Genomic DNA, 17,626 nt, shown 5'->3' on the forward strand with positions numbered 1-17,626 from the left:
CTAGCAGAAGAGAAACACTTTTCCCCTTTCGTTCTCCTCCCTGGTGTACCCAGATTCATCTTCCTTCCTCTATAAACGAATTTGTGTATCCAGGAGCATAACATATTCACATGTGTGTTAACTTTGTGGACTGCAGATGCTATTAGCTCAAACAAAATGCAACATCTCATCTGGACCTCGGATAGGCGAGCGAGGCATGGGTTGCAGGATCAGCCTTCGGCATGCTATACGTGCCTCCAAGAGGAGGACAATGCGGAACATATCTTGGTCCAGTGCGTGTATGCTACGGAAGTGTGGCATATCATGTTCGACACTTTGGGTCTGCAAGCTACCATCCCAGAAGTGCATGACCACCTCTTGGATTGGTGGTTGACGCAGAGAGAGAGGGAGTGGGGGATCCAAGAGGGGTTTCGACACGGTCGTTATTGCGGTCATCTGGGTACTTTGAAAGCAGCGTAATGCGCATGTCTTCAACGGGACCAACCAGCAGTTGAACGGATCAGATCTAACTAGGGCCATTATTGGGGAGTTGAAGGAGTGGAAGGCGGCAGGACTTGGGGGAGGAGGTTTTGGCGGTTACTGCGAGAGAGTAGGCTTAGGATAGCTAGGGGGGTGTGGTGTGTTTGCCTGGATGTATGTTAGCATTCGTCCCTAGGCTTCTATAAAACTAAGGCACGCTCTTGGCGTGCTCTCGAAAAAAAAGGTATGCAGTGATGTCATATCATACCAAAGCGAGATGATCGATCGCTCGATCCAATCACACTCGCCCCATCCGTGGCAGCAATCACCACCTTGTCCCCTCGCCGTTGCCCCGCGCTACGTGCATACAGGCAGGCTCCACCTTAAGCACAAAGAATGGTCACATTTTTTGACAGCGACGCTTGCCACCCCATTTCTGTGCGAAAAGCGAGCAAGCACGCACGCCGCCTCTGCCTAACCGATCCAGGACGACGGTTTCTTTATTCCCAAAACCTAAAAAGTGCGCGTTTATTAGTAGATGGCAGTTTAGGCCGATCTTGGCTCGAAGCATCACGCACCACACAGTTTTGGGAAAGGAATCGGGGAACTCCCCGGACGATCCTGGCCGCACGCGTGCAATCCACCGGCCAAAGATGGACACCTGCTGGGTGCCGGCACTGCCAGCATTGGCAAAATTGACAAATTTGACCTATGAACCAAATCAAATCACAGAATGAACTGTCCGTGAAACTATTTCACGCGGCTGACTTTTTGTGTGACGTCCGACACGAAGGCGCCACACTACATTGTGCAACGCCTCACAGATAGGCGCTACATGCCTGGCCAGCGTCGCACCCGTGTGATCCGAAAATTACTAAGTTAGTGTGCAGCGCCTGAGAGCTAGGCGCCACATTATACAGTGCAGCGCCTAGCTTCTAGGCGTTGCACTAGTGGTTGCTTCATTTTGTAGTGCAACCACTAGTGCAGCGCCTGAGAGCTAGGCGCCACACTATAGTGCAGCGCCTGAGAGCTAGGCGCCACACTATAGTGCAGCGTCTAGCTCTTAGGCTCTGCACAATGACTTAGCAATTTTTAGGCAGTCTGGGGTGCAACGCTGGCCAGGTGTGTAGCGCCTATTTGTGAGGCGTTGCACAATGTAGTGTGGCGCCTTCGTGTCGGGCGTCACACAAAAAGGTCAGCCGCGTGAAATAGTTTCACGGACAGTTCGTTCTGTGATTTGATTTCGTCCCCGGTCAAATTTGTCAAATTTGACGCCAAGTACACTCCGTAGATCGCAGCTGGCCGGCGTCATGGCCCCGACAAGCCAGCCATTCTTCAATTATTCCGATCAAGTGGCGCCATCGAAATTGGCCGAGCTCGTGCATTACTGCCGTGTCAGCTCTTGCGGGGAAGACGAGACGAGACGCGCCGGGGTGACGTCGTACGGCTTTCCGCTCCTCTCTCGGTTTCCCGACGCCTCTCTTGGCTCGCCTCGCCCGCCGCCGCTTCCTCCGCGCGCCGCGTATCCCCCTTCCCTTCCTTCGCTCTCCGACGCCGGGCGCCGCCGCGCCGGCCGTCCGGCCCCGGCGGATCGAGCGGGCGGGCGGTTGGTTAGTTGCGCATCGCTGTTGCTTGCTTCTTCTACCGTTTGGCGCAGGGAGGAGGAGCGTGGGGATAACATCGCTGTCCCACTCCCAGTCCCACCCGGGTGCTGCCCCCTCCTGTTCCCTTCTCACTCACTGCGTGTGCTTATCCGCGCCGGGCGAATCCAATCCCCCACTCTCCCCCGTCCTTCTCCAGAAAAGTCACGGCTTTCCCCCGCCCCTGCCCCCGCCCCGCTCTCATGATTCCCGCCGATTCCTCCTCCGCCCATTTGCCCCTCCGCGTCGCAGAATCCCCCGCGCCACCGCTGCTGCTGCCGCTCACCGTCGTGCGGTAGGGGGAGGGGCAGGAGCGAGGAGCCTAGCTCGGGGGCGGTGGTGACCGGCGGCGAGATGTCGTCGTCGCGGTCCAACAACCGGCCGGCGTGCTCGCGGGGGAGCTCGGCGCGCTCCAAGCACAGCGAGCGGGTGGTGGCGCAGACGCCCGTGGACGCGCGCCTGCACGCCGAGTTCGAGGGCTCGCACCGCCACTTCGACTACTCCTCCTCGGTCAGCGCGCTCAACCGCTCCGGGGCCAGCACCAGCTCCGCCGTCTCCGCCTACCTCCAGAACATGCAGCGGGGCCGCTACATCCAGCCCTTCGGCTGCCTGCTCGCCATCCACCCGGAGTCCTTCGCGCTGCTCGCCTACAGCGAGAACGCCGCCGAGATGCTCGACCTCACGCCGCACGCCGTGCCCACCATCGACCAGCGCGACGCGCTCGCCGTCGGCGCCGACGTGCGCACGCTCTTCCGCTCCCAGAGCGCCGTCGCCCTGCACAAGGCCGCCGTCTTCGGGGAGGTCAACCTGCTCAACCCAATCCTCGTCCACGCCAGGACCTCCGGCAAGCCCTTCTACGCCATCTTGCACCGCATCGACGTCGGCCTCGTCATCGACCTCGAGCCGGTCAACCCCGCCGACGTGCCCGTCACCGCCGCAGGCGCGCTCAAGTCGTACAAGCTCGCCGCCAAGGCCATCTCCAGGCTGCAGTCCCTGCCCGGTGGCAACCTCTCCCTGCTCTGCGATGTGCTGGTCCGGGAGGTAAGCGAGCTCACTGGCTATGACAGGGTGATGGCATACAAGTTCCATGAGGATGAGCATGGTGAGGTCATTGCTGAGTGCAGGAGGTCGGATTTGGAGCCGTATCTTGGCCTGCACTACCCGGCAACTGACATCCCACAAGCATCCAGGTTTCTGTTTATGAAGAACAAAGTGCGGATGATATGTGATTGTGCTGCCTCTCCTGTGAAGCTCATTCAGGATGACAACCTGTCACAGCCTATCAGCCTCTGTGGCTCGACCATGAGGGCACCCCATGGTTGCCATGCCCAGTACATGGCCAACATGGGCTCCATCGCGTCGCTGGTGATGTCGATCACTATAAACGAGGATGAGGATGAGGATGGAGACACTGGGAGTGACCAGCAGCCAAAAGGCAGGAAGCTGTGGGGGCTGGTGGTTTGCCATCACACGAGCCCGAGGTTCGTCCCCTTCCCGCTCAGGTATGCTTGCGAATTCCTCTTGCAAGTGTTCGGCATACAGCTCAACAAGGAGGTGGAACTTGCTTCTCAGGCAAAGGAGAGGCACATCCTCCGCACGCAGACCCTTCTCTGTGATATGCTCCTCCGGGATGCTCCTGTTGGGATATTTACCCAGTCTCCCAATGTAATGGATCTGGTGAAGTGCGATGGTGCAGCATTGTGTTACCAAAACCAGATTATGGTGCTGGGATCAACACCCTCTGAAGGAGAGATAAAGAAGATTGTCGCATGGCTGCTGGAGTGCCATGATGGCTCTACTGGACTAAGTACAGACAGCTTATTGGAAGCAGGATATCCTGGTGCGTCTGCACTCGGTGAGGTTGTCTGTGGCATGGCAGCTATAAAGATCTCTTCCAAAGGTTTTATCTTCTGGTTCCGGTCGCACACGGCAAAGGAGATCAAGTGGGGTGGAGCTAAGCATGAACCAGGTGATGCAGATGACAATGGCAGGAGGATGCATCCACGTTCTTCGTTCAGGGCCTTCTTGGAGGTAGTTAAATGGAGGAGTGTTCCTTGGGAGGATGTTGAAATGGACGCAATCCATTCTCTCCAGCTAATATTGCGTGGCTCCCTGCAAGATGAAGATGCTAACGACAACACTGCAAGGTCAATTGTTGAAGCTCCATCTGATGACATCAAGAAGATACAGGGGCTACTTGAATTGAAAATTGTGACAAATGAGATGGTGCGCCTAATTGAGACAGCAACTGCTCCTATATTGGCTGTCGACATCGTTGGTAACATAAACGGATGGAATAATAAAGTTGCAGAAATTACTGGATTACCCACCACGGAAGCCATAGGGATGCTTCTGGTAGATCTCGTGGAGGGTGATTCTGTTGAAGTGGTTAAGCAAATGTTGAACTCAGCTCTGCAAGGTTGTCACCATGTCTTGAATCTGGTCCTTTTATGCTTTCCAGCTTAGTTATAACATGTACATCATTTTTTGGTGACACATCTGTGTTTCATTTCTCCTTTTATATTTCAGGAACCGAAGAGCAGAATTTGGAAATCAAGCTTAAAACATTCCATCAACAGGAAAGTAAGGGCCCTGTAGTCTTGATGGTTAACGCGTGTTGTAGTCGTGACCTTTCAGACAAAGTTGTTGGGGTTTGTTTCGTAGCACAAGATTTGACAGGGCACAAGATGGTTATGGATAAGTATACCCGGATACAGGGCGACTATGTTGCAATAGTAAAGAACCCTAATGAGCTCATACCCCCTATATTTATGATCAATGATCTTGGTTCTTGCTTAGAATGGAATGAAGCTATGCAAAAGATTACTGGTATAAAGAGGGAAGATGCAATAGATAAGTTGCTGATCGGGGAGGTTTTCACTCTTCATGATTATGGGTGCAGGGTAAAAGATCAAGTTACTCTAACCAAACTTAGCATACTGATGAACACGGTGATCTCTGGTCAAGAACCCGAGAAGCTTGCTTTTGGTTTCTTCAACACAAATGGCAAGTACATGGAATCACTGCTGACAGCAAACAAGAGAACAGATGCTGAGGGTAAGATCACCGGCGCTCTTTGCTTTTTGCATGTGGCCAGCCCCGAGCTTCAGCATGCTCTTCAGGTGCAGAAAATGTCTGAACAAGCTGCTACACACAGCTTTAAGGAATTGACATATATTCGTCAAGAATTAAAGAACCCACTAAATGGCATGCAATTTACCCGTAAGTTGTTGGAACCGTCTGACTTGACAGAGGAGCAGAGGCAACTTTTTGCATCAAATGTTCTCTGTCAAGAACAGTTGAAAAAGATTTTACATGACAATGATCTAGAAGGCATTGAACAGTGGTAAGTGCTATTTTTTCAGCATCGTCTAAAAGCTCATAAGCTATTTTTTTCATTAACCCCAGTAAATTGTGTCTGTGGTGATGCAGAACTGAAACTACTAATATCTCTTATCAATTGCATTTAATCTATGGAGTACACATGATATGCACTACTGGTTGCAAATTCTTAGACATGAAAACTTCTATCATTAACAAAATGCTTATAGTGCTAGAAAATCAATTCACACAACAGTTTAGCATACCTTTTTCCATTTACTTCTACGTATGATAGAAATATGAATAGATTAAATATTACTTAATATTTATTTATTTTTACAGCTACATGGAGATGAACACGGTGGAATTCAACCTTGAAGAAGCTCTGAATACGGTCCTAATGCAAGGCATGTCTCTGAGCAAGGAAAAACAAATTTCTCTTGATCGTGATTGGCCTGTAGAAGTATCATCAATGTACTTATATGGGGATAACTTAAGGCTTCAGCAAGTCCTAGCAGACTACTTGGCATGCACACTTCAATTTACTCGGCCAGCTGAAGGGCCTATTGTACTCCAGGTCATTCCCAAGAAGGAACACATTGGTTCTGGCATGCAGATTGCTCATCTAGAATTCAGGTTAGCCCCTCCCACTTCTGTCCCTCCGCGCATGCCATAAATTGAACTAACTATATATCAGAAGAACACATAGGGAACACGAGACACTTATTTTACGTGTACAGCATAAATATTTTTGGGATGGCGACTGCAAGACCGGTACCATCCCGGCCACTCAGATAAAAATTATAGTGGTCAGCTTGTAAGTGACAGTAGCGACAGGAGGTTGCCCTTGCTCTTCTTTGATAGTGTTTAGATTGCCTGATGAGTTTTCTGTGATGCAATGTCACTTAACTGAAAGCAATCTGAAAGCGGTTTGCTGGATAGGCCGAATCTCCTTGAAAATAACAGCTGTTTAACCCATGAATCCATGCAGACTTGTCCACCCAGCACCAGGCGTCCCGGAGGCACTGATACAGGAGATGTTCCGGCACAGCCCAGGGGTATCCCGAGAAGGCCTCGGCCTGCACATAAGCCAGAAGCTGGTGAAGACGATGAGCGGCACGGTGCAGTACCTCCGAGAAGCGGAGAGCTCGTCGTTCATCGTTCTGGTAGAGTTCCCGGTGGCGCAGCTCAATAGCAAGAGGTCCAGGCCTTCGACGAGCAAGAGTAACTTCTGAATCCCGACAACGGTGTCCTCGAGATGTGAACCAGGGCCATTGATTGGGCTGCGAAAAGAGCAAGCCCTTTGGGAGAGCTTAGCTGATGTATCATATGTGTAGCTGGGAACATGGGTTGTTCCCACCTTGATGGTTGAGGAGGAGCTTTTAGCTAGCTTAGCTGTTGTTAGGTTTTTAGTGTAATTTTAACACGGCAACTCTACGAGTGAGCGATGAATAAAACTAAAAATATGTGCTTGTGTTTTTCGATCGATTCTCAGGTGGTTGAGAATTCAGACCTTCAGTCTGATTTGAGATTCTTGCTCTTCTGTTTTGAGGAAATTCTGTTTTTTCAGATATATATACTACACTTTTTTTATTTTTTTTGTGAGGGGTTACTACACTTATATATGAAGAAAAGAAAATAAACCATGCGTTTTAAACAGGCCTTGTAGCAGAGGAGGCTTTCACAAAGCCCATTAGACACTAGCCGTTACTGGACCAGTTGTGGCTTGTGACGGCGCTCTCCTGCTCTCCGAGCGACCGGTCATGGCGGGGAGTGGGAAGCGGAGGCGCGCGACGGTGCTCGACGACGACGAGCGGCGGGGGCGGCGGAGGCTGGAGGAGGCGGCCCTGCTCCTCCACAAGATCAAAGGTGCGAATCCCCTTCCCTCTCCTCGATCGACTGTAAACCCTCGTAATCCCCTTCGAATTGGGGTTGCAATCGGAGTTAACGCGGTTTGCGCCGCCGCGCGCGTGGGCTGTCGGAGCAGGGCTGGTGGGCTGGGTGGTCGCGGAGATCAGCGCCGGCCGATCCCCTTCCCTGGCGCTCCACCGCTACCAGAACTACTGCGCCTCCGCCGACGCCGCCGCCGCCGCCGCGTCCCCGTCCACATGGTTTGGCTCCCTCCCTCCCTCTCTCGCCTTCAAATCTCTGCCGACCAAGCCTGTCAGATCCTCACCGGTGTGTGCGCGTTCGCGGGGTGCGGGCGCGCGTGCAGCGCCTGCAGCTACGACGCCCCCGTCGGCACGGACGTCCTCTCCCTCCTCCGCAAGGAATTCCACGCTTCCCGCCTCAGTACGGATTCGCGTACCCCAAACTGGCTCGATTCTCATCAATCTCTCGTTGTTTCTGATCATGCTAATCAGTTCGAGATGCGTCGTTGATGTGCAGATGTGCTTCTCAGGGTCCTGCTCGTGGTGCAGCAACTCCTGCAGGAGAACAAGCACTGCTCCAAGAGGGACATCTATTACATGTACCCCTCCATGTTCGTAGGTCGGTGCTGGTCTGCGGTTGCCATGTCTGATCCATCTATGCGTAGTGTGAGTTTCAGGTGTTCTGTTTCTTTGCTCTGTGTGTGACAATTACAAGTCTCACTGCAGAACAAGCGATTGTTGATCGTGCCATCAACGATATCTGCATACTCTTCAAGTGCAGCCGGCATAATCTCAACGTGGTATGTGCTACCGCTTGTCTGCCATCTTTGCAGAAGCTTTAGTTATGTGTTTAGAAGTCATTTGTGCATTGGAGAATAAGCCTCTGGCTGTTATTTGATTATATGGTGTACAATGTGCCACACTGCGACTTGCTACTCCCTGGTTGTTCGTCCGTTATGGTGTACCACTGTCCTATCTGATGTAGGATTATTTTCTTAATCTGTCTTTTGTGATGATTCCTTGAGGTCTTCATTTTTTCATGAATCGCTGGGAGCTGTTTCTGTTAGTTCTCTATAAGTGATTTCTACTGTATTTATTTCACCACCTCTTCACTTCTCTTTTAATAACCACCTACAATTTCTGCTCATTTGGCTGTTTGCAGGTTCCTGTGGCAAAAGGGTATGGATTCTTATTGAGTTGTGAGTGTTTGATTTTGATAACATGTTTAATCCTTCCATCTTGTCCCATGCCGTTACTTAACTAATCACATTTTTGTTCCTTCATCCTCCCTACCACTTGTCCTGCTTTACTTAAAACATGAGCTGGCTAAACAGTGGGATGCTGCACTTTTAGCAGACATTTAGAGCATCATAATCTCCTGTGTCCATACAATGGTCTTAGTTATTTCTGAACATTTTCCCGCTATGTACTCTTCAATGTCTTTATTGTTCCAGTTTGGTGATGGGCTGGATAAGATTTGTGGAGGGTGAAAAGAAAGTGTATTGTATAACAAACGTCAATGCTGTAAGCTTCTATGATTCTATCTATCTAATTACTCAATATGATCTGTTTGTACTATGCATTAATTTGGCTAGCTTTTTTCCTTCTTCAAATGCAGGCTTTCCCCATTCCAGTTAGCATTGAGGCAATCAAAGGTTGTTTAACAATTTGAAAACTTATAATAATCTTTGCCATTTATAGATTTTTATTATTTCAAATCTGTTTCTTTAGGAAAATCAGTTTTAAAAATCGTGATGTGCACAATTAGCTTATATCTCTTAGCAAGTCAATGTTCATTTTAAATTTTAATAGATAGTGATTGATGTATTAGGAAGTGGGATTTCGACAGACCACTAAATTTTGGACAGCATGTGAAAGCGTAATGATAATTTATCTTTATTTTTTGTCTCAAACAAATATGGAGAGGAGTATCCTTGTTATTCCACAAACTATATGGCATAGGTTTGCTATCTTGTTATATGTACACTATAATTCTTTCATATAATATTCTCAATTGCTATGCAGTAAACTTAAGCTGTCTAAGTTTTTTCTTGCAGATGTTGTTAGTGTTGCTCACTACATCCTTGTTGTTGAGAAGGAGGCAGGTGTGAGGATTAAAGGCCCCCTATCTGCATATGATTTTTCTATTCTTTGCAGTCTTCCTACAGTTTGCTTCTGTATGCCATTTGCAGTGTTCCAGCGTTTGGCCAATGACAAGTTCTGCGAAAAGAATCGCTGCATTGTTATTACAGTAACTGCTAACGCTGCATCTAGTGTTATACTGCCATTATTTTTCACATAGCATGTTTGATGGTTTTCTTCTGTTTACTCAGGGAAGAGGCTACCCAGATATTCCAACAAGAAGGCATGTGCTCTTTCGTATATTTGTTTCTCTTGTATATTAGAACTGAATTGCCATGTGAAACGTACATGCCTTGTAATGTTGCAGATTCTTGCGCTACCTTGTCGAACAGCTGCACTTGCCTGCTTATTGCTTAGTGGATTCAGATCCATATGGTTTTGATATTCTGGCCACCTATAAATTTGGTTCCATGGTAGGGCCAAAAATCTATCTAATATCTAATTATTTATTTGAAGTCCTAATAGCATCAAAGGCAGTGTAAATTTATCAGTGCAATTTCAATTTTTTTTTGTTAAGCCAAGTGAAATGTGATTTTGTACATTTTATTCGAAATTTAGTCCCATTTTGTTGGTATTTTTCTAGTGTTAACTGACCAACTCTTCCTGCTCCCTTGTCCAATTCTCATTCTATTTTAGCAATTGGCATATGATGCAAATGTTCTGCGTGTGCCTGAGATACGATGGCTTGGGGTCTTCACATCTGACTTTGAGGAGTATTGTCTTCCGGACTGCTGTCAATTACAATTGTCATCTGAAGGTCACTAAATTGGAGGGATATAAATTTCATTTCTACTTCTTATCTCAGAAATTGATTTGTTGTTAAATGTCAAATGCCATGTATCCTGCTTCAGATAGGAGGAAGCTTGAAGGAATTCTCACCAGATGTTACTTGCACAAGGAAGCCCCAGAATGGAGGTAAAGGAACAGGAAGTTGTATTTCCTATTACGCGCATCCCAATAACTTTATGGCTATGATGTGGGTTGCAAGAATACTTCAAGTGCATCTAGAATTAAATAGAAGTTTTCACAATATCTTTCTTACAAAATGGCAAATGCAACAGTTAAACTCAGTGATGTAAGTGAAATCTTCTTCCAAGCACAATGATCAATCCTATATTTAGGCCCTGTATTCCAAGCACTTCAGGGATATGATGTGGGTTGCAAATAATAATAGTTCGAGTCCAACTGCTAGAATTTGTTATTTGATTTGTTTGTTCTACTAGTAGTTAAATAGAGCTTTTCATATTTTGTTCTTACAAAATGTCAAATGCAACAACAAAACTCACTGATATGAGTGAAATCTTCTTCCTGTACAATTATCAGTCTTATGATTTTATCCCGTGTAAGTAATCTGTAAGTGCTTTCAGCATCAATTCCTTAGTTTCGAAAACTCCATATCTGCGTCACCTAGTCGACTCTTAACGGCAGTAGGTACTCCATTGTTCCAAAAGGTTTATGGCTGCTTTCACCTGGTCAGTTCTAATGTCAACGGGTTTGTGTTTAAAATTAGAATCATTTGTGTAGTTAATAGCCGGTTCTTTTTCCTGAAGATTTTTCTTCCTGAAATATTCATGACTATATAATCCTTGGCAGGTTGAAGTTGGAAGCCATGCTGGAAATGGGTGTCAAATTTGAGATTGAAGCATTGTCAGCAAGTTCCATTTCGTTTCTGTCGCAAGAGTACATCCCCCAACAGATCAGACTAGGGAGGTACATATAGGATTGCATAGACCTGTATCTATGCAGAATTGTGCTAGGCTAAGAGTCTCCTTTTGTTTTGGTTACACCACTTGTAGTTGCTTGTCTGATCAAACAATCACCTTGGTATTCACAACAAGAGTTTGACTGCAATTGGTGTATACCGTCAGTTACTGCATTGCTACTCATAATGCTTCTTGTTGTGCATAGATTAATTTGGGTTTATTATGTTAATGTGCAAAGGGCAACCTGTTAGAAGTGAATGCCTGAATAGGGAACTCTGGATGTCCTCTTAGTTCTACCAGGTCACCATCTCATGGAAGCAAATTCCTATTTACCTGAGATCTCAGCCTCCACTTGCCGAGCATCATTAGATATATTGTTGCTTGCCTTGCAATTCTGGAGCCAGAAGCACAAATCCAAGAAAAAAATACATCTATACAGGCTACCATATTGGAAGCTGGAAATATTTCATGACTGGAAAATAGCTTAACAAACTTCATGTACACAGGCACATAAGCTTAGCGAAGCATCACCAAATACTTCTTTCTTACACGTGTCCAGGTGCATATGAGCAGATCCATTGTGTTAACTCAACAAGGTCGTATCTTTTGACACTTTTACTAGATTACAGAATTAATTAACAGCATTAACTAACCATTCAACCATTTAAGCTGTAACATTAAGTACAAGCCCATATGTTCGTCACTGACCGGATTGTGCCTGAGTAAGGTCATATGTGGAGAGCGTGCCGGACTGGTCAATGTCGAGTTTGTCAAACTCCTCTAGAAAAGAAGATATGTCCTCTTGGCTGATCTTCCCCAGTTCTTTGAGCTTGTACACGACAAATTCAGCAGCACTGCACTTATCAAAGTTCACAAATCAACATCAGTGTTCATTACCTGCAAAATCTCAAGGGATACGATGGAGGGAAGAATACTGAAAACGCACTATGTGCTTACCCCACTTTCCGATCACTATCCAGATCAGCTGCTTCAAGATCCATGGTTGTTACTCTCCGTGTGAGAACCCATTTGGCCAGCATCTTCTGCCGTCGCTCGGTGTAGATCTCAGCGAGGTACATGAAGAACAGCGCCAGAATTATGGTGCTTGTAATTATCCAAAACACCGCGAAAGTGCGCCCCAATTGGGACGAGAAGCTTTTATCCCCATAACCCAGGGTAGTGATTGTGGCACAGACACAATAAAAGGAGTCAACAAGGCTCAGCTTCTCAACCTTCCAGAGAAAAACAGTCCCCACAACAATGGCCGTCACAAGAAGCAGAGCGGCCGTGTAGAATTTGTACTTTGTCTTGTTTGTCTCAATTTGTCTGAGCATTTTGGCCTCGCCACACTTCATGTTCATGTGCAGTGCCTTGAAGAACAACACCTCCTGCTTCTCGACGAGATAGTCTGCTGACTTGCTCACGAAGAGAGCAATGATCGCCATGCCCGTGAAGACGAAAACACAGGCGAGCAGCTTCGTCGTGTCTGTGTTAGGGACAAGGTCTCCATAGCCAACCGATGTCATCGTGACAATGCAGAAGTACAGTGCGTCAAGCACTCTGTTGGTTCTCTTGCCAGATAACTGATCCATGACAAGGTAAAAGACGATGACGCCTGCTAGTAGGTAGAGAAATAGGAGGAACCCTACTAGTCTGAAGCTCGGCCGCACCACGCTGAACAACTCCTTGGCTGGAAGCGACGAGCCATTTTCTTGTGGTTTTTCATCGGTCTCTGATCTGGGAGCCGACCTGCATCTCCGGAACCGCTTGGCTCCCTGCGAAGGCTTTGTTTGGAGCACATTGGCATCAGGGTTATCAGGTAGCAATGCTCGTTGAATACTGTTATCAGACATTGGCTTATGCTGGATTTGTTGTGAATTGCCGTCGCAATTGAAACCCTATGATTCAGAGAATGGCACACGTTACAGTATGGTTTTACAGATATGCGAGGAAGAAGTTTAGAAGCTCACTAAATATCAGGTAAAAAATAAGGCAAGATGGTGGATATGCACTGAATTGCATGAACCACCGAGAAACTCTATTCCTCCCAGCTTGTGTGAATTATACGTGTCCTAGCTGACACAAGAATTTCCTATCACCATCAGTTTAAGCATTAAATTATTGGACTGCAGGTCAAAGAGAGGCAGGCAAAATAAATTTGGTCAAAAATAAGGGCCAGTTCCTTGGCTGTTATCTTGAATTCCTGATCTTTTTGACTTTCTAGGCATTTAGGCACAGAATTCTTCTCTTATCTAGGAGTACAGTATAGAAAATAAGTTACCTATTCTGTCGCTTTCTTTCTGGACAAAGTCGCACTGCTACTGGTTCAGATCGGATCTCTACTGCTAGCTTAATCTGCAACCCAAGGGATGAAACTGAGAGCCAGATGCTGGAAACCAACCTTGAGTTGAGATGGATTGTAAAAGAGGAAAGTAAGACGAGCAGGGGAAGCATTCCACTCTGCTACTAGCATACAGCAGGGGCATCTACTTCTACTTGTGATGCAGCTACAGAATTCGAAAGGCAATTCTGGCAGCTCCGGCCATTCGCAGGAAGCAAGCAGAGAACAGAGCACGGTTGAGAAGACACAGAGATAATCATCCCTTACCTCCCTCCGGCTCCGGCCGACGGAAGCTGGGCGAAGCTTTTTTGGGTTTGAGGGCGCCTTCTTCCTTTTCTCCTTCCCTCGAGCTCTCCTGCTCTGCTCAGTTGATCTCCTCCCTCTCCGCGTTGCCTCCCTTTTTGTCGGCCCGAGCCGAGGGGCGGAGATGGAGAGACGCACGCACGCCCCACGCCGGCCGCGCCGGATCTCTACGTGTTGGCGCCGCGTGGGGTTGAGCCGTGGAGGTCGCACTGTTTCGACGTGGCCGGCCCCACCGTGCCGGCGCAAGTTGGAACCCTTCGCCGCTTTTTGACCTTCCGGCTCCGGAGGGGGCGCGAACTAGAGAATCGGGATAAGATAGGGCCCACATGTCACTCTCTCCTCGTGCCCTCCCTGAAAGCTCCAACCTCCGCCTCCATCGCTCTCGTGTCGTTGCGCCATCAAGAACGATGTCCCTTGCTTGCTTTTGCGATGTGGTGTGGGGGAGCATTTAAAGATGCCGATGGGTTGGGTTTTGCTTATGGGCTGTGGTCTTCGCTGCATGTGTTGTTGCCCTTTGGCAAGGCAAGCTCGGAATGACAGGATCTTCAACACCGTATCTATGGACAACAAGAGCACTTCGCGACCATACGGCACAATTTCTGCTGCTATGGAGCAACCGTGCAAGACGCCATCAAGATAGAATATCGCTGAAAGTGTGGGCGCGAAGTTTTTTTTTTTTTGAGGAAAAGCAATGAGCGTTGCATTTCATTGCATTCATATGAAGGAGTTACAAAGCTCAAGATGAGCACACAACCGGTTCCACTTCACCGAGAAAATGAAAGACAACAATAACAGCAAAAGCAGCAGCAACAACAACTCGGCTTCATGTTGGTTCAAGCAACCGGAGTAGGTCTTCGACATCCATCGCCATCTAACCAAGTAAGGCGACGCCTTTAGCATTGGCGTCTGGTTGCCACCCGACAACACCCCTCAAAAAGAGAGATGGTTGTCGCATGGGAATGAAGTGATCTGAGGAGGATCGGACTCGCTAACCCCGCTTCAGATGAACACCTCAACCAAACCTCCACTTCATCGAGACCAAACCAAATCTCGTCGACCAAGCAGCACCATGACCGGCTCCACCTATCATTGGTTCCTCCGGCCGGTAAGAAGCTCCTGAAACGATGCCACAAGAGGTGCAATGCATGCCGCCATCATTGTTTGATCCCAAGAGAATCTAGGGTTTTCCCAGGAACTTTCTCGTTCAATGGAGCGAGCAGAACACCTCAACAATGCCTTCCATAAGGATGCAGAGCCCACACGTGCTACCTTCGCCAGCCCTGGCCCATGACGGGAAGTGATACGTCTCCAACGTATCTATAATTTTTGATTGTTTCATGCTATTAAAGTATCAATCTTGGATGTTTTATATACATTTACAAGCAACTTTATATCATTTTTTGGGACTAATCTATTAACCTAGTGCACAGTGCTAGTTGCTATTTTTTTGCTTGTTTTGGTTTCGCATAATATCAATACCAAACGAAGTCCAAATGCCATGAAACTTTTTGGAGATTATTTTCTGGACATAAGGAACACTAGAAGCTTCGGGAGAGGACCTGACGTGGGAGCATGGGGCGCGCCCAGGGGGTAGGCGCGCCCTGATGGTGGTGGGGGCCCTGAGGCTCCGTTTGACCTAATTCTGCCTATATAAATACCCATAATTCAGAAAACCCTCGGGGGAGTCCACGAAATACTTTTTCCGCCGCCGCAAGTTCCAGAACCACGAGATCCAATCTAGAGGCCTTTTCCGGCACTCTGCCGGAGGGGGAATCGATCAAGGAGGGGTTCTTCATCAACCTTGTTGCCCCTCCGATGATGCGTGAGTAGTTTACCAAAGACCTACGGGTTCTAGCTAGATGCCTGTTGGGGATCGTTGCAGAATTTTAAAATTTTCTACGCATCACCAAGATCCATCTATGGAGTTTACTAGCAACGAGAGGGAAGGAGTGCATCTACATACCCTTGTAGATTGCGAGCGGAAGCGTTCAAGTGAACGGGGTTGATGGAGTCGTACTCGTCGTGATCCAAATCATCGATGACCGAGCGCCGAACGGACGGCACCTCCGCGTTCAACACACGTACGGAGCAGCGACGTCTCCTCCTTCTTGATCCAGCAAGGGGGAAGGAGAGGTTGATGGAGATCCAGCAGCACGACGGCGTGGTGGTGGAAGTAGCGGGGATCCCGGCAGGGCTTCGCCAAGCGCAAGCGGGAGGGAGAGGTGTCACGGGAGGGAGAGGGAGGCGCCAGGGGCTAGGGTGCTGCTGCCCTCCCTCCCCCCACTATATATAGGGGTCCTAGGGGGGCGCCGGCCCCCTGGAGATCCCATCTGAGGGGGGGCGGCGGCCAAGGGGTGGCTTCCCCCCCAAGCCAAGTGGGGGGCGCCCCCACCCCTAGGGTTTCCAACCCTAGGCGCAGGGGGAGGCCCAAGGGGGGGCGCACCAGCCCACCAGGGGCTGTTTCCCCTCCCACTTCAGCCCATGGGGCCCTCCGGGATAGGTGGCCCCACCCGGTGGACCCCCGGGACCCTTTCGGTGGTCCCGGTACAATACCGATAACCCCCGAAACTTTCCCGGTGGCCGAAACTGGACTTCCTATATATAATTCTTCACCTCCGGACCATTCCGGAACTCCTCGTGACGTCCGGGATCTCATCCGGGACTCCGAACAACTTTCGGGTTTCCGCATACTAATATCTCTACAACCCTAGCGTCACCGAACCTTAAGTGTGTAGACCCTACGGGTTCGGGAGACATGCAGAGATGACCGAGACGCCTCTCCGGTCAATAACCAACAGCGGGATCTGGATACCCATGTTGGCTCTCACATGTTCCACGATGATCTCATCGGATGAACCATGATGTCGAGGATTCAATCAACCCCGTATACAATTCCCTTTGTCAATCGGTATGTTACTTGCCCGAGATTCGATCGTCGGTATCCCAATACCTTGTTCAATCTCGTTACCGACAAGTCTCTTTACTCATACCATAATGCATGATCCCGTGGCTAACTCCTTAGTCACATTGAGCTCATTATGATGATGCATTACCGAGTGGGCCCAGAGATACCTCCCCGTCATACGGAGTGACAAATCCCAGTCTCGATCCGTGTCAACCCAACAGACACTTTCAGAGATACCTGTAGTGTACCTTTATAGTCACCCAGTTACGTTGTGACGTTTGGTACACCCAAAGCACTCCTACGGCATCCGGGAGTTACACGATCTCATGGTCTAAGGAAAAGATACTTGACATTGGAAAAGCTCTAGCAAACGAACTACACGATCTTTGCGCTATGCTTAGGATTGGGTCTTGTCCATCACATCATTCTCCTAATGATGTGATCCCGTTATCAATGACATCCAATGTCCATAGTCAGGAAACCATGACTATCAGTTGATCAACGAGCTAGTCAACTAGAGGCTCACTAGGGACATGTTGTGGTCTATGTATTCACACATGTATTACGGTTTCCGGATAACACAGTTATAGCATGAACAATAGACAATTATCATGAACAAGAAAATATAATAATAACCATTTTATTATTGCCTCTAGGGCATATTTCCAACAGTCTCCCACTTGCACTAGAGTCAATAATCTAGTTACATTGTGATGAATCGAACACCCATAGAGTTCTGGTGTTGATCATGTTTTGCTCTAGGGAGAGGTTTAGTCAACGGATCTGCTACATTCAGGTCCGTATGTACTTTACAAATATCTATGTCTCCATTTTGAACACTTTCACGAATGGAGTTGAAGCGACGCTTGATATGCCTGGTCTTCCTATGAAACCTGGGCTCCTTGGCAAGGGCAATAGCTGCAGTGTTGTCACAGAAGAGA

The 17,626-nt window shown here is 48.3% G+C and overlaps 3 protein-coding genes across 4 annotated transcripts; 2 read left to right on the plus strand and 1 right to left on the minus strand.

Annotated features, from left to right (window-relative positions):
* The first annotated feature begins 1,786 nt into the window (after positions 1-1,786).
* Positions 1,787-6,902, plus strand: LOC109743915 (phytochrome C). The gene is made up of 4 exons (XM_020303005.4): positions 1,787-4,518; positions 4,629-5,445; positions 5,763-6,056; positions 6,412-6,902. The coding sequence occupies exons 1-4, from the start codon at positions 2,454-2,456 to the stop codon at positions 6,653-6,655; spliced, it is 3,420 nt and encodes a 1,139-aa protein (XP_020158594.1). The 5' UTR covers positions 1,787-2,453; the 3' UTR covers positions 6,656-6,902.
* A 95-nt stretch (positions 6,903-6,997) lies between these two features.
* Positions 6,998-11,359, plus strand: LOC109743941 (meiotic recombination protein SPO11-1). Its single transcript, XM_020303035.4, has 15 exons — positions 6,998-7,289; positions 7,408-7,531; positions 7,636-7,712; positions 7,809-7,910; positions 8,018-8,091; positions 8,454-8,470; positions 8,746-8,815; positions 8,910-8,946; positions 9,349-9,396; positions 9,484-9,542; positions 9,625-9,656; positions 9,741-9,846; positions 10,070-10,190; positions 10,285-10,348; positions 11,027-11,359. Exons 1-15 carry the CDS (start codon positions 7,184-7,186, stop codon positions 11,151-11,153), a joined length of 1,164 nt encoding a protein of 387 aa, XP_020158624.1. The 5' UTR covers positions 6,998-7,183; the 3' UTR covers positions 11,154-11,359.
* A 225-nt stretch (positions 11,360-11,584) lies between these two features.
* Positions 11,585-14,042, minus strand: LOC109743916 (two pore potassium channel a). Of its 2 annotated transcripts, XM_020303006.4 has the most exons (4): positions 13,745-14,042; positions 13,418-13,491; positions 12,094-13,034; positions 11,585-11,990 (listed from the first exon to the last, which is right to left on the minus strand). In XM_020303006.4, exons 3-4 carry the CDS (start codon positions 12,987-12,989, stop codon positions 11,837-11,839), a joined length of 1,050 nt encoding a protein of 349 aa, XP_020158595.1. In that variant the 5' UTR covers positions 12,990-13,034; positions 13,418-13,491; positions 13,745-14,042; the 3' UTR covers positions 11,585-11,836. The 2 variants fall into 2 exon arrangements, with proteins under 2 accessions (XP_020158595.1, XP_020158596.1); XM_020303007.4 differs by lacking the exon at positions 13,418-13,491 and having other exon boundaries at positions 13,745-14,028.
* Positions 14,043-17,626: the final 3,584 nt, after the last annotated feature.

This window comes from Aegilops tauschii, chromosome 5 (assembly GCF_002575655.3).
Source record: "Aegilops tauschii subsp. strangulata cultivar AL8/78 chromosome 5, Aet v6.0, whole genome shotgun sequence".
Taxonomy (NCBI): Eukaryota; Viridiplantae; Streptophyta; class Magnoliopsida; order Poales; family Poaceae; genus Aegilops; species Aegilops tauschii.

What these genes read in the sequence shown, in the direction of transcription:
- LOC109743915 (XM_020303005.4), top strand. Translation starts at nt 2,454, where the DNA reads ATGTCGTCGTCGCGGTCCAACAACCGGCCGGCGTGCTCGCGGGGGAGC. An exon ending in GTTGAACTCAGCTCTGCAAG is followed by an intron (nt 4,519 to 4,628) that starts GTTGTCACCATG and finishes TTTATATTTCAG; the next exon opens with GAACCGAAGAGCAGAATTTG. An exon ending in CTAGAAGGCATTGAACAGTG is followed by an intron (nt 5,446 to 5,762) that starts GTAAGTGCTATT and finishes TTATTTTTACAG; the next exon opens with CTACATGGAGATGAACACGG.
- LOC109743941 (XM_020303035.4), top strand. Translation starts at nt 7,184, where the DNA reads ATGGCGGGGAGTGGGAAGCGGAGGCGCGCGACGGTGCTCGACGACGAC. An exon ending in GCTCCTCCACAAGATCAAAG is followed by an intron (nt 7,290 to 7,407) that starts GTGCGAATCCCC and finishes CTGTCGGAGCAG; the next exon opens with GGCTGGTGGGCTGGGTGGTC. An exon ending in ATTACAATTGTCATCTGAAG is followed by an intron (nt 10,191 to 10,284) that starts GTCACTAAATTG and finishes ATCCTGCTTCAG; the next exon opens with ATAGGAGGAAGCTTGAAGGA.
- LOC109743916 (XM_020303006.4), bottom strand. Translation starts at nt 12,989, where the DNA reads ATGTCTGATAACAGTATTCAACGAGCATTGCTACCTGATAACCCTGAT. An exon ending in GATAGTGATCGGAAAGTGGG is followed by an intron (nt 11,991 to 12,093) that starts GTAAGCACATAG and finishes TGATAAGTGCAG; the next exon opens with TGCTGCTGAATTTGTCGTGT.